This window comes from Rattus norvegicus, chromosome 1 (assembly GCF_021556685.1).
Source record: "Rattus norvegicus strain SHRSP/BbbUtx chromosome 1, alternate assembly SHRSP_T2T, whole genome shotgun sequence".
Classification (NCBI taxonomy): domain Eukaryota; kingdom Metazoa; phylum Chordata; class Mammalia; order Rodentia; family Muridae; genus Rattus; species Rattus norvegicus.
The window spans coordinates 190438550-190464099 of NC_141534.1; the positions used below are offsets into that span (position 1 = coordinate 190438550).

Below are 25550 nucleotides of genomic sequence, written 5' to 3' on the forward strand. Positions count from 1 at the left end.
GCTTCAGCATCTCCTATTGACTGTGTGTTTCCCAGAGACACAAATTCCTCCTCTGATTAGATTCTGACACCCTCAGGGTGTGTCTCATGGATCAGCTGTTGGATTTGGTAAAGCAATTAACTATGGTGTGTAGAGAGAGGATTGAATCTGCCATCTAGCTGAGTGAATATCCGTTTTTCTGTTTTTTGTTGTAATTCTTAATACAGTCATAGACAATTACACCCCTGGATCTTACCAAAGATGAACCAGTTCATCCCTCTGCAACTCTACTGTACTCTTTCATTCAAAGATTTTTTTTTTTTTTTGAGATAGGGTCTCACTATATAGCTCTGGTTGGCCTAAAAGGTATTATTCCAGGCTGGTTTGGAATTCACTGAGATCTGCCAGCCTATGCCTCTTAAGTTCATGGGTACCACCATGCCTGACATTCATTCAAGTTTTTAAGAAACTCACTCTAAAGTGGACCATATAGCAAGAAATTTTGAATTACCAAGAGAGGGAGAAACTTATCAATTATAAAAATTAATCTATAGGTGACTTATTTAAGCTGTGCTTCTGTCCCTGGGGTTATTCCTTATAGTTACCTAACATTGCCACAGTGTTTCTATAGATAACATCAAAATGTATCTACAGTGTCCAGATACTCTTTCAAGACTTAGGAATGTAGCAAAAATCTGGGTAAATTCCATGTTCTTAGGTGAGAGAATGGGAAAGACTAACCAACCGACAAAAACCCGGCAATACAATCGGGAAACAGGCAAGATTGTGATTTCAAGGCCAGACTTGGGCTACATAGTGAGACCTCAGAACAAACAAGTAAAAATAATTAGTAATAAAAAAAGAAAAGCCCTAAAGTACAAACAGGTATATTCCTTTGCAGCTAAGAAGGCCAAAAGCAACGACTATCTTAATAAGATGGCTTTAGGAAGGCTTCTCTGACAAGATTTAAACCAAGTTCTGTCAGAATCTGGGGCGTTGGCATTCAGGAAATTCCTGAAAACTCTGCCACTTCTTGGGTGTATGATTTTGTTCTCAGTTACTGAACTTCTCTGAGCCTAGCCTGTGAAATTCAAAGAGCCCGGACATCGGACACTGTAAATGACAGTAATTGCACGGTTTTAGAGTAATTTTTATTATTTAGGAATTTATAAAGGCAATATGTCCCTCATGCCACAAGAAAAAAGAATGTCAACCCTCCTAAGGGATTTTGTAATTTAAAAGGGAATGAGGACCCTGCAATCGGGCAAGCATTCCCTTCTTTGAAAATTCGAAAAATGCACCCCCGTCGGTTCTAGGTTTCTATTCTATAAGTTGAAGACTTTTTTTTTTCTGTTGTTCATTTGACATTTATTCAACCCCTGTATTGAGGCACAAATATGCCAGGCTTGGTCTTAAATATGGAAATATATTCATGGTTTAATCCACAGCGATCCAACAAATCCTTTATTCTCTGACAGCGTCTTTGGGAGACCGGAGTTACTTCCGACCCAGACTGGGCTCCAGAATTTGCAAACATCAGCGGGCAGCTCTGTGCCAAACACAAGGTAAGAGTAGGACACATCTCTTAAGATGCTACTGGTGGTGATGATGGTCCATTCTCACCAGCAGCTTTGGAGGAGCTCAGGGTATGCAGTCTGTTGGGAGGGGAATTGGTAAGCGCTGGTACAGCAGCCATCACAGTGATGAGACTTGTGCGTGGGTGGAATTAGCTGTTCACCCACTTTGGGACCGTGGCCGCTTGAGCGCCCCTTTTAGACCGGACTGGTGGGACGGTCCGCCTCCCCCTCTATCCCGACGCCCATAGTTTCTCCGGTTCACCGCGTAGCCTCAGGTTCCACGCAGGGAGTCACAAAGCGCCGGGTCACGTGGGCGGGCCAGTGCGCTTTGTGACGCAGACGGTCCCGCCCCCGGCCCGCCTATCGGCGCACGCCCAAGCCCCGCCTCGCCTGCGCGGCCCTTGCAGTCCCTGCTTAAGAGACCCCGGAGTGGGGGCGCTCGCCCGAAGCCAGGCCGCGTCCGCCATAGTGCCTGGCGCGGAGGTGTCGTCGGCGCAGGGTGCGGGCCGGAGAGCAGCCGGGGGGGCAGAACAAAAAAATAATAAAGAGGGAATCCAGCGAAGCCCTCGCCGCCGCCCGACCGTTTCCGGGCTTCCCGACGCGGTCGTGGGCTCAGAGGCGACAGGAGCGGGAGCAGCGCGAGGAGCAGCAAGAGGAAGAGTCGGGCAGCCTCGGTGGTGTCCCCGGGGCCAGCGAAGCCGCCAACCGGGGCCCGGGGTGGTGAGGAAGGGCCTCGCGGCCTAGCTGGGCCCCGCACCGGCTTTGTGTCAGGCGGCGGCGGGGGGGAGGCGGAGCCGAACCGGGCGGCCGCTGGAAGGCCTCTCCTCCGCCGACCGCGCGATCTCGGCCTAGGCCGCGGGCCGCTCGTGGCCTCCGGGGAGCAGGCGCCAGGGTGTGTGTGCGGTGGGGGCCTGGGCCTGGGGACGCCGACGCCGGTCGTCCGGAAGCCGGGAGGAGGCGAGAGGCCGCTCGTGGACTCCGGGCCTAGGCCCTCTCCCCGCAATCTTCTCCCGGGGCCTGGGTCACCCCCATCCACGGAGAGAGACTAGCCGGGAGGTGCGGCCGCTATGGACCCCTGACCCCGCGGGGTCATTCGGACTCTAACGTGTGGACTGACCGCTACTGACTGCACCGCCTGCCCCCGTCTCTTGCCGGCCCTTAGCATGAGCGAGTGGGACCCAGCCGGGTGACATTGTGCCGGTTGGCGGATCCTCGATTGCCCCTTTTCCCGTCCTGCTCCTCCCTCATGAAGCGATTCTGAGTACGGGGGGGTTCCGGATTATTGTTCTCACGAACCCCCGCTTGTGGTTGGGGGGTATTTAATCTGAGGCCTTAGGGTCCTTCGTTGTCTTTTGAGTGTTTTGTGTGTGTACATATTTTGCTCTTAAGTTTATAAATATACATATATTGAGAGTGTCCACGTCTCCTCGCTGAACCTTAGGAATCCTTTGCCACAATGTCCTGTGTGCACTATAAATTTTCCTCTAAACTCAACTACGACACCGTCACCTTTGATGGGCTCCATATCTCCCTCTGCGACTTAAAGAAGCAGATTATGGGGAGAGAAAAGCTGAAAGCTGCCGATAGCGATCTGCAGATCACCAACGCGCAGACGAAAGAAGGTAAGAGGCACATGGGCCGAAGCTATTTATTGGGTCGAGATGGGTATTGTACGTTGCTTGTTACAGGCATAACTTCCATTCTTACCCGTTGTCATACACAGCGTTTCATTGATAGCCAAAGATTGAAGTACCCGATCTTGGAGTTTAACTGGCCTTCTGAATGATGGGGTCGATCATTCAGGCTGATTCTTCTCAAAATGTCGCCCCCTCCTCCTCTTTAACTGTGGGGATGGATTGAAAAGAGAAAGGGATTGTTTTCATCTAAGTCTGTTGGGTGTTTGCTTTGTAACTTTCCCTAACTTGTTTTCATCGGGAGAGGAGAGCCTGTGTAAGGTTTCCCACTTGTTAAGGCAGCAGTAGTTACCTGTTTTGGAGCTGATGACAATTTGCATGCCCCCTTTTACTAATTTATATGGGGTTGCTTGTGGAAAAGCCATTTTTGAGGATTTAATTAGTGTTGGAATTCGTTTTGTATTATAAAATGTTCTGAGATAAACACTCTGAGGTGTAATTCCAGAATTCGAGATATTTACTCAAAAGTTGAATTCTGTAACCCAGATTGGCCTCCAACCCCAACAACTCCCTGTTTGAGCTCCCCAAGTGTGTGGGGGAATGCGGGTGTTAGACCACACTTTAACTCGAACAATTCAGCAAAGTTTCAAAGTGCAAGGCCTTGGGTTCTTTCCCCAGCACTCTGTGTGTGTGTGTGTGTGTGTGTGTCTGTGTCTGAAAAAGAGTGCTACTGTATGTGAATATAAGTAAGCCGCTGATTATAATATTTGAGTTCTTCATTTTAAAAGTAATAATGGGGTCTCTTTCTGAGATAGTTTTTCTGTGTAGCTCTGTCCTGGAACTCAGATCCACCTGCCTCTGCCTCCCTAGTGCTGGGATTAAAGGTGTTCACCACCTTGAACTCAGAGATCCTCTTGCCTCTGTGGCTGAGTGCTGAAGTCAAAGGGGTGCACCACCACCCCTTAAAACATATTGGTGCTGGGACTTGAATGGTGGTGATGTCACAGTCACCTTCTTACTCTGAGCTTGGTTTGGTTTCTTTTTCTCAGACGATGCTCGATGAATGCTTTCTAGTAGATTAGACTTGTGACATTCATTGATAGTATGGGAAGAAATGGAGTTCTATCTGGAGTTTTGTTTATGACATGGTCTTACTTAGTGGCATGGACTTCTCTATTTAGATCAGGCTAGCCTCTGACTCACAGATCAGCTTTCCTCTGCCTCTTGAGTGCTGGTATCACAGACTGCTCCACCAAGCTAAATTTGATAGGTGTGGAGTTGTTTGTTTGTTTGTTGTGGTGTTTTGGGGTGTGGCCTCATCTTAATCTCAATGACCTGTAGTTTGTTAGGTCAACCAAATCTTGTCAGGTAGAAGACCAGTTTTTCATTTGTAGTATAGATATAGGTAAATGCTAATCCTAAAAGAGCATTGCCTGTTTCCTTTAAAGTAAATACATTTTAGATCATTGTCTTTTTTGGTAATATCTCTCTACTTAGGAAGAAAGGTTGCTATGGTATAAGTAGCTAAGAAATAACTCTTTAAAAAGTCCACAAAGCAGCACATTGATGTATATAAAACACATGGCTTCTTTAAGAGTTTTTGGCTACATTGCTATTTAAATGCATCTTTATGAAAGGAAAGATAGTATAAATGATGTCAGGATATTGGGCACTGAATTATCATCTACACAGGTTTCATTTTTATTACAACTGAATCATTTGAAGCTAGGATTTTTCCATCTTGCTGCCAACCAACATTTAAAGGCAACTTTTAGACTGGAATAAGTTGTGACTGAAAAATTCTTGTCCACAAATTGACATTATGTGACTTTGCATTATTTTCCTAGTTCTGGACATATCCGAAACCTAAAGTACAGGGAAGTTCTTTGCCTCACAGCAAGTTTTCTTCTCTGTGCTGCCCTTAATTGAAGAAGGTTTTATGTTAGGTTAGTTAAGAAAAGAGTTGTGAGAGCTTTCTTTGTTATATGCACTCAGATTAGGGGAGGGCATTGGGAGGGATACAGAAACTTAAGGAACTGGAAAGATGGCTCAGTTCTTAGAGTATTTTTCTTGCATAAGACCCCACTTGTGTTCCCAGCACCCACATGGGAACTCAAAACTTACTGTCTGTTCCTGGGGCCCTGATGATGACTTCTGGCTTCACAGACACTAGGCATGCTTGTAGGCACAGAGATAGGCCCACTTTAAAAGGCAGTTGGTTTAGAGTCGTCTAGTGAATTAAGGCTTGCAAAATAAATGCTTGGGATACTTAGAATTTTTTAGATTGCCTAGATTCTAGGCCCTAGAAGAAAACATTAAACTGGACGATTTTAGTGAGTTTAAATTACTGATATACCATGTTTCTGTAAAACATTCTTTTAGCTATAGAAATCTGTCAGGTATCAAGGACCATGAACAATTGGTAAAACTAAAATGTTTGTGTCAGAGTTCTGTTTTGGACTTAATTCTGCTTGTTTCTACACTATTTTACAATGAATCCCAAATGGTCTTTGAATAAAACTTTTGGAGGCTAGGCTTACCACCAAAAGTACACTGACCCCTCCCTTCTTCTTCTTCTTCTTTTTTTTTTTTTTTTTGGTTCTTTTTCTCGGAGCTGGGGACCGAACCCAGGGCCTTGCGCTTCCTAGGTAATCGCTCTACCACTGAACTAAATCCCCAGCCCCCTGACCCTCCCTTCTATCCAGGAACTTTCACGCTGAACTTGGTTGAGTTGGGAGCTAAGTATGAAGGGTTTTGTTTTTTTTTTTTTTTTTTTTTTAGTCCTACTCTGGCTATCTATCTATTCCTCAAATTCATCTTGTTTTTCATTCTATCCACTTCTCAAAAAACGTACAGTGGTAAGCCTTTTTGTTTTTTCCTTCCTGGTGCAAAGTCAAGTGCTTTATCACTAAACTAAATTTCCAGCCCCTGATCCTTTTGAATCTAAAGGAACTGCTTGTTCAGGATTTATATGTCAGATACTCTTGGGCTTAGGAAACCATGTAAATGCAAGTGCTATAATAAGCCAGCTGGAACCTTATATTTGAGGGGTGTTGGGGCACCTGACCTTATCACTATAGTTCAGCACTGTGCTGATCAAATTAGTCATTTGTTCTAACTAGATCTTGCTGTATGTAATCTAGGTTAGCCTTGAACTCAATGGCAATCCTCCTGCTTCAGCCTCCTGGGTATTGGAATTGCAAGCATGTTATCACTCCATCTGACTAATAAGTTGTCTTTGAAAAGTTTTGTGAATACACTTGAAGGGTTGTTACATGTAAAGAAGCAGCCAAATATTTGACACTCTTTAGTTTGAGTTTATTATTTAGACTTAAAATACCCCAATTTTTTGCTTCCAATTTTTCTTACTCATCTTGCTTGGGATTTGGAAACTGTCCAAGATAATGATAGTCTTACCTGCCTACATCTAGAAAATTGCATCATTCTTGATTGGATGCCTGTGAAATATAGTCAACAGCTGAAAGAACTCTTGCTTGGTCAATTTGCTGTAGAACAAGGAATAACTAAATGCTTGATGGCCAAAAGTAGTAAAATTGATAAACATTAAAAGCCTGAAATATGTAAAATAATTGAAGGCAGGAAAAATGAGCCATTTTGTTTTAGGTTGTAGGATTAAGGGAGATTTTTGAATCTCTTAAATTGTTTGCTTGATAATTTTACTCTTTCCTTCCTTAACAAATCTTTTTACTATACTTAAAGTCCACTTAATTTCATTCTTACAGAACTATTGTAATTATAGAATAGACAAATGTTACTCATTCCTCTTGATTTACTCAAAAAGTAATATCCACTTGCCAAAGCTGTGAACATAGAAATTTATGCATAGTTCTTCTTTCTCCATTGCAATGTTCATACCGGGAGCAGCCTCCACAGCATTGTTACTAATGCTGGCTGTCACTGGACCATAAAGCAGCCTTCTTAGTCACTCACCCAGTTTCTGTTCAGTTTGTTTCCTATGCAAATGTAAATTGTCATCACTTGTCGGAAAATCCACCAGTGATTTCCTTGTTTTACATGGAAATAGTATAAGTCAGTATACAGCTTATACTTGTTTTATATCATTGCTTGATTTCCTTTAACATTGCAGTCTTCTTTGTGTCTTGTTTTTCCTCACATTGCTCTCCTGAGTAACTACTGTTCATCTCCTTTGCTTATGTGTGTGTCTGGCTGGCTTGTCATTCTTTCCATTTACAAACTTAAGTCCTTCAGAGGGACTTTGTTTAGAACAACATTCTATCCAAAGTGTTAGCCTCTGTCCATTCTTTAATTTTAAAAACAATAGGTTATAATTTCATGTTTAACCTGCCTTTTCTAGTAGTAAGCTACATGAGAACAGGGGTCATAATATTTAGCTCATGTTTAAGGACTTGGGAGGTACACTCATTTCAAGTAACCCCGTATTTTGCATGTTAAGCATTACTTGGTTAAATGAGCTGGGAAGTAGCTTAGTCTTAGGAAATTGAGTTTCATAAAGTCCATTCTAGAGCCAAGGATCTGACTAACCATATTGTATTGGTTAAAGGAACTCACTTAGGACTGGGATATTTCTTTTAACAGTAGTTCCTAGTTGCAAGAAACATGGATTTTGGTGTTCTTGTATTGTAAGCTCACTTCATAAAATTGATGTTTGGTTGACGTTTTCCCATTTCATAAAACTTATATCCCTGAATAGAAATTTGATTCTCTGTTTACAGAATATACTGATGATAATGCACTCATTCCTAAAAATTCATCTGTAATTGTCAGAAGAATTCCTATTGGAGGTGTTAAGTCTACAAGCAAGACATATGTTATGTGAGTATAAAAGCTCATGTAGTTATAAAAATGTCCTATTTTAAAGGTTTTGAAACATTTTACTAATGTTAAAATTTTGTCATGTTAATCATGAAAACTGCAACGGGAGTTCGATTGCTTCTTTTTCTTCTATGTTTCCTCCTGGCTAAGTCGACATAGTTCATAGTTAAGGGAGCTATTACTAAGAAACATTTTTGCTTCATAGGGAGTGTTTTCACCACAAAAATGATTGAGTTATAGAGGTCTGTTTTACATATTTTGACAGCATTACTGGTATTAAGTAATGCCAACATAAGCTTTTTATCAATAAGAGGTTTTGGCTCGAAGGCCATAGAGTATATAAGTATATTCATGAGTCAGGTTCATATTTGACTTCATTTATTGCCTCAAACTAGTGGGACTTTGAATAAATTATTCTCATCTCAGGATTTCTCTATAGTAGGGTTATGAATGCAACTGGCAACACTGCTCAGAACCTTTGTCCACCTCCTGTTGGCATTAAGTACAAAGTAACAGAATCACAATTGCTTATATAGCACATTTTTCTTAAATAATAAGCAATCTGAAGATTTTTTTTTTTTTTGGTTCTTTTTTTCGGAGCTGGGGACCGAACCCAGGGCCTTGCGCTTCCTAGGCAAGCGCTCTACCGCTGAGCTAAATCCCCAACCCCAAGATGTTTTAAGATACAGAATATTGCAGAGTTTATATGAAAGTTCATACTATTTTCTGTAAATGATTTGAGCATCCTTTTATCTATGGTGGATGAGAGTAAGAATTCTACATCCAATTTTATATTTATGGGGATAAATAGGTAGGGATAGCTGTCCCTCAGTCTTGTCTATGAGGAATTAAGTAGTGCTTGGCATAGGATGAATACTTATTACTAAAATAAAGTTAGAGCAGTCTCGAGTATTTTAGAACTTGTATTTATTAAAGAGACAAAACTATATCCTTAACAATTCCTCTTTATTATTAATTCAGTAGTGAGGATTAAACCTAGTCCCTTGCTCGTATTGAGCATTCTACTATTGAACCACATCCATAGATCTCTTTCTCCTTCAGTTTTTCAAGACAGACCCATCCTCTTGCTAAGTCACTCAGGCTGGTGGTGGTAGATTTGAATCTATAGCTCTTATGACCTTGAATTTGATGCCCTGCTGCCTTAGCCCCATGAGTAGCTAAAATTACAGTTTTTCACTAGGCATGGTCATCTCAAAGTTTTATATTGACAGCAGAACTATAATACATAAATAAGGTAGAATTATTTTCTATGTCTTAGCTTGAAATTACACTTGCCATGTGGTTTTTTTTTTTAAAACATATAACAAGCAGGGTGTGGTGGCATATGTCTTTAATCCTAGCACTCAGGAAACAGAAGCAAGTGGATCTACATAGCAAGCTTGGTCTACGTAGCAAGTATCAGGACATCCAGGGCCATATAGCTATATAGAACGACTTTGTCTTTTAAAAAATGAAATAACTAAATAACAAACATTTCATCTCTGAAATTCTTTTGGTACTTAAAAACTCTAGAGAAGTTCATGCCATGAAGGTGCTTCAAATAAAATTGCTTAATTTTTATGTAGAATTTTTATTGATAATGTTTGCCTCATAAAATGCTCAGTTTCAGCAAATGATAGAAAGTTCAAGTTATTTTTGTCAGCAGTTCAAAGTTATGTGTGAGCTTAGGTGCTGTCATTTTTTCTCTACAGTAATCTTTAGGATGACCTCACTTCTGACTCCCCTTCTAGTTTATTTAGGCTAAAGAAACTTTGGGTTTGTTTATCTGCTCTTCTAGCAACAATTTGTCCAATTATACTTAAGCATGAAATGGATTTTAAAATATTTTCAGACTATGTTGTATTTTCCAGACACCTTAAATTTTGTTAAATACTTGCTTATTGTTTTGAAATGTTTATCTAGTTTTGAGACGCAGTCTGTGTATATAGCCGTGGCTGTCCTGGAACTTACAAAGATCCACCTGCCTCTGCCTCCTGAGTGTTGAAATTTAAGGTGTATGCCACCACTACCATCTTTAAAATATATTTTAAATTAAAATAATCATTATCCTATGTGGATTTGAAAGCTAGTTTTGAGCACTGCAGTCTATTAGAGATCCCATTTATAAACATATCAGCAATGCTTTGCTTAAGAAATTGGGTATGTAGAAATTTATATCTAGGTTTACAAAAAAAAGGAAAGACTACTTTTTAAATTCATTATAAGTAAAACACAAAGTTTATAAGTACAGTACCTTTCCGAAGTGATATGTTATAACTGATAAGACTCTTAAAATTCCTCAATATGAATTTTTTAGAAAGTATGAATGTATCTTAAACAATTTGGAAGTAGTAAATAGTGATTAAAGTTGCTTATTTAGTATATCAGAAATTATGTTAAAGCTTTTTTAATTAAAAGAAAATTATTCCTAAAGATGTAAGTTTAGAGCTATATATTAATATTTATTAGTCATACATGGCAATGTACACATTCCAGCACTTGTGAGGAAGAGGCAAGAGGATCTGGCCTTACTGTATAGTGAGTTCAAGGCTGGCCTAGGCTAAAGGAGACTGCAAACCCACACATATGCATACACATACATACATATGTATATGAAATTCATAAATAGCTAATGCTAGTTTTTGTTTCTGTTTTATTTTTTAGAAGTCGAACTGAACCAGTGATGGGAACTACAAAAGCAGTATGTAAAAACACAATCACCCTTTTTCTACACAATTGCTTTTACCTTTATAGCGTTTCAGTGAAGTAACTCACTTAGAACACCCACTGACCATAGCGCCCACTGTAAACAAATTGTATTTTGATGACAGTTCAGTTGAATATGGATATATATGTGGTATAATTTGCAGTTACTCTGTAGAAATGGGTAATTTGTACCCTTTACTGTTTCATATTAAATATGACAGCACTCTCCCTATATGACACTGTTGTACAGTAATGTATGATCCTTTTTAGATGATGTAGGTTTAACACTGAAGAACATGACAACATGTTCTGCATCTGTCTGTCTATAGTTAGCATTTTGTATGTATGTACAGGCTGTTTTGTGCTTTTTGTTTCTTGCAATAAAAAATTGTTTTGGAGTGTATATTTTGCCATTTCCACGTTGTTTCACTTAGTTTACTAGGTTTTTTTCCTTGCCTAATTGATGGCTTTCAGAAATGGATTAGCACCATGCAGAACTTACATTATTTGATCCTTTCTTCAAGTGCAAACACATAGAAGAGAGCTTTTGAGAGACCTCTGATGCAGCTTTAGACTCAGTCTTGCTTTATTTATTTGGTGCCTTTGAGCACCGGTCCTTTGTGTACCCGTGTACTATACAGAACAGACTGAAATTGCGTCTCCACCACCCAGACTGCATAAACATGCCAGTGATTCTCATGGTTTATACAGTTCATACACAAACTAGTCTGTTCAAAGTAGAAAGTTTCCCTTTCTCAGAAGTTACTAAACTGCTTCACTAGTTACAGATTATTGAAAGCTGTATCTTATCAAAAGCAACCCTGTTAACTGGGGTAACATCTTTTTATAACTACAGGTTAACCCAAAGTGTGACACTATTTTGACTTGGAGCTTTTAAGTAAAAGCACCACTTCTAAATTGTGGGACAGGTGTAGAACACAGGGCTGTTTTAATTGGGGTCTATAAATTTAATGGTTCTCTATAAACATTTTGCTGCTCAGGCTTAATTAATACTTGTACACAAAACACAGTATTTGAAAACTTCATTTAGAAGTCAGGGGTATTGCTAGCTATTTCATTTTACTCTTTTTAAAATAATACTGACGTTTGTGTATGAGGCATTTCACTAACCTTGAATCATTGGATCTTAAACGTGATAAGTAGAATATCTTGTTCTCTACAGTATATGGGCTATAGTTCCTGTCTAACTAAATACAGTGATTCAAAGATTAAAAAGTCAGTGTTTCGGGAGTTTTCCCCACTTTTGGATAAATGAGTTTTTTGGGGGGAGGGGGTTGTTTTTTTTATTCTTTGGGTTTTTTGTTTTTTAAAGCATAATGCTGTAAAAACTGTCCAAGTTTCTGTTTTGCTGGTGATTGGTTTAAAACTGATTTTTATGTATCCAAATGCTAGCACAAATTAGAAAACTGTCCCGGTGACTGTAGTAGCTAATGTAACACATTTGTATAAACTTCTTATATAGTATTTAAATTAATTCAGATGAAATTTTATTTCTTGAAAATAATTATTTCCTTTTTGTTTATTAGCATGTGTATAAACACAAGTCACATGTTCATAAATAAAGTTAACATTCTTTTAGCCTTGTGTGTTCCCTGGCATGTCTGTATTACATTTATAAAAAGTTTATGGTAAGCTTATTCAGATTTCTCTTCCTTTGAGTGCCTTAAACAGTTTTAATTTTAGATAGAATTAAGTGAGATGGAGACATAACATAATCTGTTGTCTCTCTTTTTTTGCTTGGTTGCTGCTTTGTTGACATTCAGGATCACGGAAACGTTCACTGACTAGTACTCATAACTTAGGAATAAGGATGGTTTAGGTATACATATTAACAAGCAAAATAGAGATCCTGGACAACATTTTAAAATTGTGATTAGGAAGAGTATGTTCATTTACTTGGGATTTTTTTTTTTTATTTTGAGATTGGATCTTGTAGCTCAGGCTAGCCTCTGTATAGGAGGCTACCCCCCTGAGCGCTTGAGTTTTGCCTCACCTCCCGTGTACTGGGATTGTAGGCTTTACCATTATGCCCAACTTTGTTTTTTTTGTTCTTTTGTTTGTTTTTTTTTGAAGACACCAAGGTCTTGCCGTTTAGCAACTCTAGCTGGTCTGGTACTTGGTATGCAGCCTAGGCCAGCCTTGAACTCATGGCAGTCCTCCTGCCTCAGCCTTGCAAGGGCTGATATAACAAGTGTGGATCACCATGTATCATGTTCATTTTTGGTATTTTAAGCCAAGTCTGATAAAGATGACTATCTATTCCCTAAACCTTAGCCATCCTTCCTTCCATGTTGCTCTGATACTCCGAAGCTAGATGTTCTTGCTAACTAAACATTGTGATTACATTGTTTGGGTTCTTTTAGTTTCATTCAGATATAATTGGCCTAAACAGATTTCCCAGAAACAAGGCCCTAATACAGAAGAGAGTTAATTTCAGTGAGCTCTGTAGTAATCATTATTTTTTTAAAATCTTATAAATATGGAAGGTTTAACAGAATTTTACTGAGAAGTCACTTTCTATTTATGTTTTAGGAAATAAAAATTCCTAAATTTTTCAGCCAAACTTTGTGAACATTTTTTACTTGTGTCTTAATGCCCTGCTACATTTGCTCTCTTAGACTATAAGGTCATTAGATAGTATAGAGATCATTTGGTGGGAACACCAAATAAGCAGTTTGTGTGGGAAACCACTTTGAACTCAAGAAGTTCATAATAAAAGAAAAGGAAGAAAGTAACAGGGTCAGAATTACGTTAGATTTGATTGCTCCAGCAACTGTTTACTCAGACCCTTGTCTGAGTAATTCCTGGTGATTTAAAATGTAGCCCTGTACAAAGAAACTTGAGTAGCTTAGACTTTCTTATGGATAAGGATATTTATATTTTTTTCCTAATTTCTGCTTCTTCAGATTAGTCCTTAAAAAATTTTTAGAGGCAGCAAGAAAGCTTTTGCTTGTGCATTTATAGTTATACATTAGAAATGTAAGCTTGGTACACAGTGAACCCTACAGTCCGTAAGTGTGGAACAAAGAACATCTGTTTAAATAAACATCCCAGTAATAATACTCATCAGACTGAACCCAGACATCTGTAAGATTTATTTTGAGGCAGAGTCTTGCCACGTAGGTCATGCTGACCTCAAGCCCACTCTGTAGCCCAGCTCTGGAACTTATGGTTCTCTTGCTTCAGCTTCATAGGCAGGTACCACCATGGCTAGCTAAGATGCATCTTAAATTTAGCTAATACAATTCCTGCATTTATTGAATTTGTTCTAGAGTGGATATTGGCAAAGGACTTCATAATGAATCTTGTTGCATTTCAGTTTTTGTGTTATAGAAGGCTATTTGAAAACATTTTCTTTGAGACAGATATCCTATTGAGTCTGTCCATTCCAAAGAATTCTCACCAGTAACATGAGAAGCTTATAACATTGAATAAGACACTAAATAAGTAGATTTAGGGATATTTTATCCAGAAGTTAAAAATTACTAAAAATGCCTTTGCAGATAAGCACCTTAAAAAAATCATTTAATGAGATCAAGTGAAGGAGCTTTAAAAATATTAACATCTTAAAATACATTTTAAAAGCCCTCTTGTGTCCTTAATATATTCTTGCCCAATTGACTTCTCCGAATACTAAAATCTATCATTGTGTATGACAGCTCTTTGATGTTTTCCCAGGTTACCTTTTTGGTTTCTTTTCTGTTTTTCCTTTTTCTTTCTTTGGGGGTCTGTGTTTGGGGGTGGAGTTCGCTTAGCAGTCTTTTGCCTTGATAAAGAAACCTGTGGTTTCTTGACAAGAGGAGCTATTGTTACTCTTGGATAGGGAGACAGACAGACTGAGCAGTTAATGTTGAAAACGGAAAACAGTAGGGATTGCCTGGGAGATGTTACCTTCATAGCAATGACCTGGGTCCTAAAGAGCTGCTTGTTTTTACAATTACAGAAAAAAATAAGATTATTTAAAAAAAATTCTCTTGCACTGTACATTGTTGTGAGCATTATCAAATTTTAGAGATCATAGAAAGACATGGGGTTCGTATCGTCCCCCAAGTTTTCACTGTTTTAAGTCCTCCATACATCGTACACAGCCTTTTAAACTAGGTATGAAGTGTAAACAAAAGATAAAATAGCTTGAGCATATTTTCAGGTTTCAAACAAAATTTAACAGTCTTAAGAGAAGTAAGAAAATGCCCAGTATTTGACATTAAGTGACTTTAGGGGCTAAATAATCACTTTCAGTTGTTTTCAGTGTGGAACTTGAATGTGTGTTTAATTTTTTGTGAACAGATTGATGACTCTTCTGCGTCTATTTCTCTGGCCCAGCTTACAAAGGTATATATATATTCTTGAAAATATAAGTCTTTATAACATTTTAAACATGTGAAACTTTTTTTAAAAGATGGGTGGGGGAGGATTATTTTGTGAATGCATTGTACATATTGTTACGGCCGTGCTGGCCTGAGAAGATAGAGGGGATAACTTGGTCAGCCCCTGGATAAGGTTCATCTTCAAGACTGAAGAAACACAAGAAGCTACACTTAACCATTTTCCCCCCCTTACACCATTTTGTTTAATTAGACACTGGAAACTAACATAATTCTGGAGGAATTCCCTGGTTTTGGCTGTGAATTATGTGGACTTCTTTTAAAATAGCCAAAACAGAAGATTTCCTTTACATGGACGATCGTGCTTAATTCTTGAAATTTTTAATTGATCCCACCAAGGTCAATATTTTAAATGTGGTACAGTTGTTTCTTTATGCTTTAGACTTGTAGTCTGTCTGCATTAGAACAATTTAAACAACCTAATTTGTTTGAACACAGACTACGTGAATTGTGTATACTTATGAAGCTGTTTGCAGGAATATGAGTGTGTATGTTTGGCAGAGGGTCACTTTGTTACCTCCTTCAATCACTGTATACACCATGTTGTTTGACAAGGTTGCTTGCACTTATGCTCCATACTGTGTATCTTCTGTGTGCTGAAAGCACGAGTGGTGGATCCTTTTTTCTTTTTTTTAAGACTATATTTTAGATTGTAGAATGTGTCTTTAGAAGAACAGGACAGGTAGAATTGAGGGCTCAAAAGGATTCCCAAAAATCTTTTTTCCCCCTACTATCAAGAAATGTAAAGTCCAATTTAATAGCCAACTTCAGAAAAGAAAATGGGACGTTATCTTTTAGTGATATCCCTGTCTTATCCTTGACTTAGTCATGGGTTCTTTTTTCTAGGATGTATCCTTAAAAGATGTCCTGATAACAAATTGCTACTTAAGCTCTAGTCCTAAGAAAACTAAACACCAAAATTAATGATCTTAAATAGTGTGGATGAGCCATCTTACCATTTTCTAGTGTAAAGTGGTTTAGCACAGAGGTCACCTCTTTGGCAGCTTATAGTAGATGCTATTTTATGTGTTGTAAGGGTTGAGTGTCGTTCTTTTCTACTATTGTTAATTGGCTGGGAGGAGTCGGGAAGGTTTGGAAGTTTGGGTTCTTTTTTTTTTTTAATCTATTTGTAAAATAATGTTTAGGTTCAAACAAATTAGTTGAACATCTGTAATCAGTTTTCTGTAAATGTTAATGTTGTTCCAAGTTCTGTTACTATTAAGCATTCTGTGTATTTAAAATTACAATAAAATGTTAAAACTGGTTGCTTGTTTTGTGGATGAATGTAAAGATAAACCCGAGTGAGTGAGTGGCTGGTATGAGCAGTAGATGCTTGAATATCCAGGTTACTAGAAAATCACTCCCTTAGACCCTGTTTATATCCAGACTTATATTTATTAAAAATAAAAGTTCATAAGGCTTATCCATAGTTTAAATTTTTGAATGCTTAATGCATACCTTTGAACTTAATGTACAATCAGACACCACTAACCAAAAAGCCTTGTAGTGTGTAGTAATGTTATTTACCTCACCCCTACCTTCCAAGTTCTAAATGTAAATTATAATCTCAGTGCTGTGATACTTGAAATCTTTTAAATATTTGACATGTGTTTTCTCTTTTGCCTTAATCTCACCTGGCCTTTAATGTAAGGTACAGACAAGGTCTAAGGTTTGAGTCCCCCAAGAAGGACTTGTGCAGCCTCCCTTGCTCCCCTGGACAACATAGAGTGATGTCAGAATGCCCAGTGCCTACTATTGAGCACAGCCCACTTAGATAGATGCTGCTCTGTGTAGAATGCGTGTGTTGTCTTTGCTGTGTGGTCTTAATGTGTTTCTAATGTGTGTGTCAAATAATTACCTGTTAAACAGACTGCCAATCTGGCTGAAGCCAATGCTTCTGAGGAAGACAAAATTAAAGCAATGATGTCGCAATCTGGCCATGAATACGACCCAATCAAGTAAGTTTATAAATATTTTTATGTTAGTAGGAACTTTGGGGTGTTTCTGCCCCCACAATCAGAAGCATTATTTTCCTAAGCGTCTGTGTACATACGAATTATTTTTCCTTTTCAGTTACATGAAGAAAACTCTAGTAGGCCCGCCACCTCCGTCTTATACCTGTTTTCGTTGTGGTAAACCTGGTCATTATATTAAGAATTGCCCAACAAACGGGGTAAGTTCCATGTAGAAACTGATGTGTTGTTATTCTTAGAGTCATCTCTTAACTGTACTTACCATGGTCAAGCTCCCCTTTAGTCTGGTAGATGAGCACAACTTCTGGAGTCCAGGCTGCCAGGTCCAAGGCTGTCTTGTTGAATAGAGCATGTTCCTTGTCCCTAAGTCTCATTTTCTCTGAAATAGAGGCGATTAGTACTTAGCTCACATGGCAATTCTGAGAACTGAGTTCCTGTGTATGAGGCATACAAGTCAAAGTCAGTGAGAAGCACTGTGTGAGGTGTGCACAGACATTACTAAGATTGTTTTGTCTTCCTTTCCTCTTGCTTCCTCCATATAGGATAAGAACTTTGAATCTGGTCCTAGGATCAAAAAGAGCACTGGAATTCCTAGAAGTTTTATGATGGAAGTGAAAGATCCTAACATGAAAGGCGCAATGCTTACGAACACTGGAAAATACGCAATACCGACTATAGACGCGTAAGTATGCAGCTAGCTGTGACCTGTGGGGACCAGGCAGTCCCAGGGTATAGTGTTTCACACTTGGGCTAATTCTTGGCTACTTGGTTTCCTTGGGAAGTTTCCATTCCAGAATTGTTCATCTCCACATGTTACATGTCTGTGTTAATTCTGAGAGGCTGCAGTCTGCTCCATTTATGCAAATTTCAAATGAATTTGGGGATTTTTGTCATTAGTGAGTGCCACTTCCCTTGTAGTCTTCTGATTTTTTTTCTTTCTGTCATTTCTTTCTTCCTCATTCTCATACATGCTCCTACATTATCTTAACATAAGCTGTTTCCATTTCCTAAGTGAATAAAACATGTAATCACTGTGAGAAACAAACGTTTAGGAGTGAAAGTGCAGTGAGATACCAAGGCAGTGTAAGTGCCAGGCAGGGCTGAAATGCCAAGACTCTGGCTAGGTTTAGCTATACCACGTCATCTTCAGTTACGCTCTGACTTAGTTCACAAACTACTGGGTCAGCCAGCTCTGTACAATGCCTTAGTGTTCTTTCTTTTTCTTTTCTTTTTCTTTTCTTTTTGAAACAAGTCTTTGGAGTACAAGATAGTCTCAAATTGTGTTCCTCGACCTTCCTTCTATTGTTGGTGTTAACGTATATGTACCACCAGACCAGTCTTAGAGCCTATTTCTAATATGCCTTCAGACTGTATTTTTAAGCCAGTTTTTTTTCCTTCTTAGTAGGGTTGTGTGTGTGTGGTGTGTGTGGTGTGTGTGTGTCTGTGTATGTGTGTGTATGTGTGTGAGAGAGAGAGAGAGAGCGTGCGCCCCTTTGTGGAGTTGGTTCTCTTGTAACTTTACAGGAAGTCTGGCAAACAGTTTACCTGCTGAGCCATTTTGTTAGGCTCCTTGTAAGGCAGTATGTAACAAAGGAATAAACAGGAAAGTCTGGCAGTTTGATTCAGTTGGTGTTCTAGTGTTCTAAAGGGCTGCTCTTAGGAATGAGGTTGGCTGCCGTCTTTACTATCCTCTCCATACAGCTTGAACACACAGGTAGATTTTAAGTGTTCCTCTACGTTGTGATTCTAGATTCTAGGCTATGAACCTCCAGTTTTTATTTAGAAATTGTGATAAGATCCTGATTCTGCGTTGTTCAGCTAGCCTTGCAGAGGATCACAAAGTTGAGATCTTAGGACATCCTTTGAGTAACCCCACTTCAGAGGCTGGGTATCCATGTTCTAAGTGAGAGGTCAGCTCCTGGGCTTTGCACACGACTGTTGAGGCGTAGTGTGGTGAGCAGGCGGGGTTGTATGAACACATGGAGCATTTAGGGATGTATGTGTACTCTAATATTCAGATGCTTTCAAATAAGAATGATTGTTCCTCCACTCCAGCCCCACTCACAGGCTCTGCTCACTCCTGCTTTCATCAGCCACCATCCTGAGTTTTCTGTGGTTCATCTTATAGCAGTCTGTTGTTATGCTCTACCTGTCTAATTCAGAGACATGTCATTAACGCTATGGAACAATTTTAAATTGCAATTGATTTTTGCAGTCAATTTAAGAGCAGACTGCTTCATCTATATTATGTAAAAGTTCTTAAAGAATAGAAGTTTGTGTTGGAAAAGTTAGCATCACCTGTGAACCCTAACTAATAATAATTCATTGCTTTTGAGTTCTGGGGGAGAAAAGCCCATTTGTGTTAGACACACGGCCTATACTGGGGAGAGATGGGAGCCCAAATATTTTAAATGAAACATTCACTCTTTCCACTGACACCACTGATAAGCAACTCAGACTCTTCTTCTGTTTCTTTTTCTATCCTCTGTTTTCTTCCCCTCCCTCCTTTTTGTTTTTCCCTTTTTTCTTTTCTCTTGGGCAGTGGGAGACTCCTCTTTCACAAATTGGGAACAATGGGGCATAAGCAAATTGATACTTATTTGTGGAATCGTGGTGATGTCTATGGAGCAGCTGCAACACAAATAACACACCTAAGGTACCCTCCTCCATCCAGCCGAGACTGTTCATTTCAGCCCTGAGATGAGCACAGCATGTTCCTAAATGAGACAAAGGTTCCTTTCTAAGAATTCCTATGCTTTACAACTTGGAGTATGGAGAAGTGGGGGGGAGGGGGGGTTGTAGAAGCAGCAGAGGCAAGTCTCAGAGTAACTCTGTGTGTGTTCTTAGATATATTTAATTCCCACCACCAGAAAAATCATTTCTACAAAAACACTGGACCCAGAATGTGTAATGATGTGTTCTTTCATATTTGTGTAATGCATTATGATGATTAAATCATGTTTAATTGACTTAAGTAGACTAATCTTTTAAAGTAGTTACAAGCATATCATATAGTCAGGTTGAGGGCCTGGTCATAGATAATACATGGGACATAGTTTGGTGTCTGCATGGCTGTTACAGAATGCTAGAATGTGGGCAAAGGTGTTTTTGGTCTTTTTGTTTCTTTGTTTGGTTTTTTTAAAGAAACACTTGGTAAAGGAAAACTTGATTTAGGGTATTCTCTTAGTTCAAATTCTGTCTATGTCTGGCACATAGAAATACTGGTAACCTAACATGTATCCCTGGCCTTTACTTCCTAGAGTTAAGAATTCTAAGATCCTTTTAGTTTCTTTTAAGTATTCTTTACTTTTAATTACTTGTGATTCTGTTCTGTGTCTATAGTATAGCTATAACTGCCCTCTAGCATCGAAAGACATGTTGGTCTACACAGTCATTGTACTGAAATCATGTGTTGCTGTTATGATACAGTGTACTGAGCATAGAGCACGACTCCTTTACCTTCTGACAGTCTTAAATGCCGGAACTCTTTTCCAGAGAGGCCTATGCAATTGGGAAGAAAGAGAAACCACCCTTCTTACCAGAGGAGCCATCGTCATCTTCAGAAGAAGATGATCCTATCCCAGATGAGCTCTTGTGCCTCATCTGCAAAGACATTATGACTGATGCCGTTGTCATTCCCTGCTGTGGAAACAGTTACTGTGATGAGTGTAAGAGATTGCAAATCCTTGTAAAGATGTGTATTTCATGTTTGGGTGGATGGATGGTTGATTGATTTTAATAACTGGTCTTTTTTACCTTTGTTAACTTACTTATTTTTTAGCTTAAGCTAGCTTAAGCCACCCTTAGTTTAATATATGCCCTGACTTTTAACAAGATCCTTACGTGTGTGTGTGTGAGAGAGAGAGACAGACAGGCGCACACACACACACACACACACACACACACACACACACACACACACACACACACACAGGAGAGGTTGTTTTGCCTGCATGTATTTCTCTGTACTGTGTGTGTGTGGTGACTTAGAAGCCACAGAGCAGGATATGGGCGAGCTGTCATGTAGGTTCTAGAAACTGAATCCCAGTCCTCTGTAAGAGTAGTAAACTAAAAACTAAAGAATTTGTCACTCCTTTTTAGACCTAGTTCTATTTTCTTTGTATAATATTTTGATTTATAATGATTTAAAATTTTATCTAAATAAAAATGAGTATTTGATATAATACATTTTATACCTGTTTAAACATTTGTTTGAGGTCCATATATGGTGGCATTTTTTTTTTTTTTTTTATTTAACTTGGAGGTAGAGTCAGAAGGAAATCTGTGAGTTCAAGGCCAGCCTGGGTTACACCGTGAGACCTTGTCTCAAAACTGTTTGAGGGGTTGGGGATTTAGCTCAGTGGTAGAGCACTTGCCTAGAAAGCCCAAGGCCCTGGGTTCGGTCCCCAGCTCCAGAAAAAAGAAAAAAGAAAAAAAAAAACTGTTTGGGACTGGAGAGATGGCTCATCTATTAAGTGCTGGCCGATGTTTCAGCAGACCCAAGTTCAGTTCCAAGTACCACATAGTAGCTCACAATCATGTCGATAAAGTTACTTTTTTTGTTTGTTTGTTTTTGAGACAATCTCATGGTTTAGGCCTGGGAGGTATCATTAATTCATTATGTCAACACCAAGTTGCTACTGTGCCAGTTCATGTTTAACATCTTATCATACATAGGTATAAGGACAGCACTCCTGGAGTCAGATGAGCATACATGTCCAACATGTCATCAAAATGATGTTTCTCCTGATGCTTTAATTGCCAACAAGTTTTTACGACAGGTAGCTTTTATACTGTTTTTTTTTTTTTTTACACAAAAAAATATCTTTAACATTTTTACCGATTGAACTCATTGAAATGAGTGATACGTTATTTATTCTGCATTTTTGTGTTTGATGTCTATAATAGGCTGTTAATAACTTCAAAAATGAAACTGGCTATACAAAAAGACTACGAAAACAGTTACCTCCACCCCCACCTCCAATATCAGCGCCAAGACCACTCATTCAGCGGAACCTGCAACCTCTGATGAGATCTCCCATATCAAGACAGCAGGATCCTCTGATGATTCCAGTGACATCTTCCTCAGCTCACTCAACTCCCTCTATATCTTCATTAACTTCAAATCCATCCTCCTTGGCTCCTTCCGTGCCTGGCAACCCATCTTCTGCCCCAGCTCCAGTGCCTGATATAACTGCAACAGTATCTATATCAGTCCACTCAGAAAAATCCGATGGGCCTTTTCGGTAAGTCTACTATATGTCTTATTATTGAAAACAAAAGGATTTTCCTTTGATAATAGTTATTATTTTTGAGGTACAGTCTCACTATGTAGACCCAATCTGGCCTCTAAATTCAGAGATTTACCTCTGCCTGCCTCCTTCCTGGTTGCTAAGTTAAAAGTCGTTTTTTTTTTTTCTAATTTTATTATTTTTATATGTATGGGTGTTTTGTCTGCATTTATGTCTGCAGTTGCAAAGGCGGGTGTTGGAACCCTTAATTAGAACTGAGTTACAGATGATTGTGAGCTGTTTGTTATATGAGTGCTGGGAATAAAGCCTGGGTCCTAGGACAGCAAGTGATGCTCTTAACCTCTGATCTATCTCTCCAGCCCCTAAAGTATCACCTTCTTTAATGGACCCCTGTGCTTACTAAAATACAAAATTTTAGCCTAGCAGTGGCGGCATATGTGTTCAATCCCACGACTCAGGAAGAAAAGGCGGGAGGATTTCTGACTTCCAGAACAGCCAGGGCTTCACAGAAAAATCATATCTAGAAAGACCATAGGGAAGGGGGATGGGAAGAAAGAAAGAATAAGTTGTGGTGACCTCCTGAAAGCAACAGTGGATTTTGTGGTCCACTAACACATGCATTCTCTTAACAACTAGCCAGCTTTGGGGACTGGAAAGATGGCTCGGTAGTTAAGAGTATTGTCTGTTCTTCCAGAGGTTCTGAGTTCAATTTTCAGGCAACCACATGGTAGCTCACAACCATGTAGCCTGGGATCTGATGCCCTCTTCTGGCGTGCAGGTGTACATGCAGATAGAGCAGTCATTTACATAAAAATCTAACAAAACACAGGTGTCAGGTTTTGTTTCATAGATACTGAAAGAAAATTTTAAAGGTGAAACCTTTACATATATAAAAATACCCACTGTTCGAGTTTAGCCTTTATTTAATCAGTAAAGGAAATAATACAAAGACTGCTCTTAGAGCAGTGATTGGTTCTTAACTTGTGGGTTGAAACCTCTTTGGAAGTTGACTGACCCTTCACAGGTTGCCTAAGACCACTGGAAAACACAGTTATTTGCATTATGATTCATAACAGAAGCAAAATTATACTTAGGAAGGATTAACAAATAATTTTATGTTTGGAGGTCACAACATGAGAAACTATATTAAAGAGTAGCAGTATTTTGAAGTTTTATATTTCTGCACTTATTTTTCTATCATATTATCGTATGTAGTATTTTTTTCAGGCAATTCCATCTTTTTTTAGTGTATATGCAGGAGTGTGGCAACCCCAGCTATGTGGGTAGAGATAGAGGACAACTATAGGGACTTGATTCTCTAGTGCCATCTTGTAGGGTTTTGAGGGTCAAGTTTCTGTTGTTAGGTCTCATGGAATGCCTCCTCCTAAAGCATCTCGCTGGCCCACCGCTTATGTTATGCACAGAGAGCTCTTTACCGGCCCAGGCCTTTGACTTTCCTCATATACAATCATTATCACTAACTCATATGCTGGGTATAGATATAATAGATAAGCAGTATTACTGATAGTTGTCATTTTACTCATCATCATCCACTATGGTGACGTTTTCTTATGTTACACTGTTTTCTAGGGATTCTGATAATAAACTATTACCAGCTGCCGCCCTTGCATCAGAACACTCAAAGGGAGCGTCCTCAATTGCTATTACTGCTCTTATGGAAGAAAAGGTAGACTGTACTGCCTTTATAATGGAGGGTTGTTTTTTTTTAACAATATACATTTTTTTTTTCATTTTTGCTTTGACTTTTTAAAACTTTAACTATTCTTGTTTTGTGTGTATGTGCTTATTCCTAAAGGGTTACCAGGTGCCAGTCCTTGGGACTCCATCTTTGTTGGGACAGTCATTATTGCATGGACAGTTAATACCCACAACTGGTGAGTAAAATTAATTTTGATTTGGATCTTTTTCCCTTTAGGAAATAAATAGCATTGAATTTCTTATTCATCATTTTTGTTTTGTTTATAAGGTCCAGTAAGAATAAATGCTGCTCGTCCAGGTGGTGGTCGACCAGGTTGGGAACAGTAAGTATATTCAAAATAACCTCAGATACTTGCCTTTGAACTAAAATGTGGCAACTTCATATCCGACAGGCTCTTGCTGAATGCTTTTTATTGTAAACCTCTTTAAATATGCCAAATTAGTACAGGGTTGTTTTTGTTTTTGTCTTTTAAGATTTATTTATTTTTATTTATATGAGTACACTGCAGCTGACTTCAGACGCACACCAGAAGAGGGAGGGCATCAGATTCCATTACAGATGGTTGTGACCCCCACTATGTGGTTGTTGGGATTTGAACTCAGGACCTCTGGAAGAGCAGTTAGTGCTCTTAACCACTGAGCCATCTCTCCAGTCCTAGTAGATAGTTTTTAGAACACAAATTCAGATTTATATGTTGAATTATTTTCTGAAAATAATGCTGTTTGAAAAGCTTGGTTGGAGACAAATTTATACAAGAGAAAATGTACACATAAGTCTGTGTGTGGATGTGTGTTTGTATATATGGATGTGTGTATGGTGTGTGTTACTAGGAATTGAGTGCAGGGCTTCAGCACAGGGAATACCTAAGTTAGGAACATATTCTGCTCTGGAGCTTTGCTACCGCCCATCATTTTTGACTCCCCAGTGTATTGACTGACCTTCCCCTAGTAACATAGTTGGTTCTATATGGTGAAAGTATCTGATAGCCAGTTGAGCAAAGGCAAGCTGCATATAGAGAGCAGCAGCAGTCTTAGGTGCGTACTGTGTAGCCTTTCCCAACAGAAGCCACCTTCAGAGTCACAGTGGCACTGTGTGCATAATGATCAATCTTATCCAGTCTTGATCTGATGCTGCATCTTGACTTCTCTTGACCAGATGGTGCTGTGTATTGTCTATGGAGCTCAATAAATTTTAACTTTAGATGTTTTGTGGTTTCAAAAGAAACAATTAAATAGACTTTTAATCACACTTTATGTGTTCACAACACCATTTTCTTATTTCTTCCAGTACTTTTATGCGGTCTACAAATATTTCAGATTGCTATCTGAAAAATCTCAAAAGTCCACAATAAATGGGCTCATGAACTTTAAACCCATTTCAGAGGTCACATTGCAATTCTTTTCCAAAACAATGAAATAACAAATTTTTAAGCTCTTTTCTGCATTTAGTACATTTGGATCTTGATTGGACCTCAAATTAGTAAATTGA

General features: G+C 39.0%; 1 protein-coding gene across 3 annotated transcripts in view; it reads left to right on the plus strand.

Annotated features, from left to right (window-relative positions):
• The first annotated feature begins 1982 nt into the window (after positions 1-1982).
• Positions 1983-25550, plus strand: part of Rbbp6 (RB binding protein 6, ubiquitin ligase) — a 32183-nt gene continuing 8615 nt past the window's right edge. For 2 of the 3 annotated variants that reach the window (XM_087559764.1, XM_087559772.1), the window contains exons 1-13: positions 1983-3178; positions 7906-8005; positions 10670-10706; positions 15020-15064; positions 16987-17075; positions 17191-17290; positions 17633-17772; positions 20586-20758; positions 21768-21871; positions 21999-22336; positions 23933-24029; positions 24159-24237; positions 24330-24384. In XM_087559764.1, the coding sequence (XP_087415890.1) occupies positions 3013-3178; positions 7906-8005; positions 10670-10706; positions 15020-15064; positions 16987-17075; positions 17191-17290; positions 17633-17772; positions 20586-20758; positions 21768-21871; positions 21999-22336; positions 23933-24029; positions 24159-24237; positions 24330-24384 (1523 nt within the window). In that variant the 5' untranslated portion in view covers positions 1983-3012. 3 annotated transcript variants of the gene reach the window in all.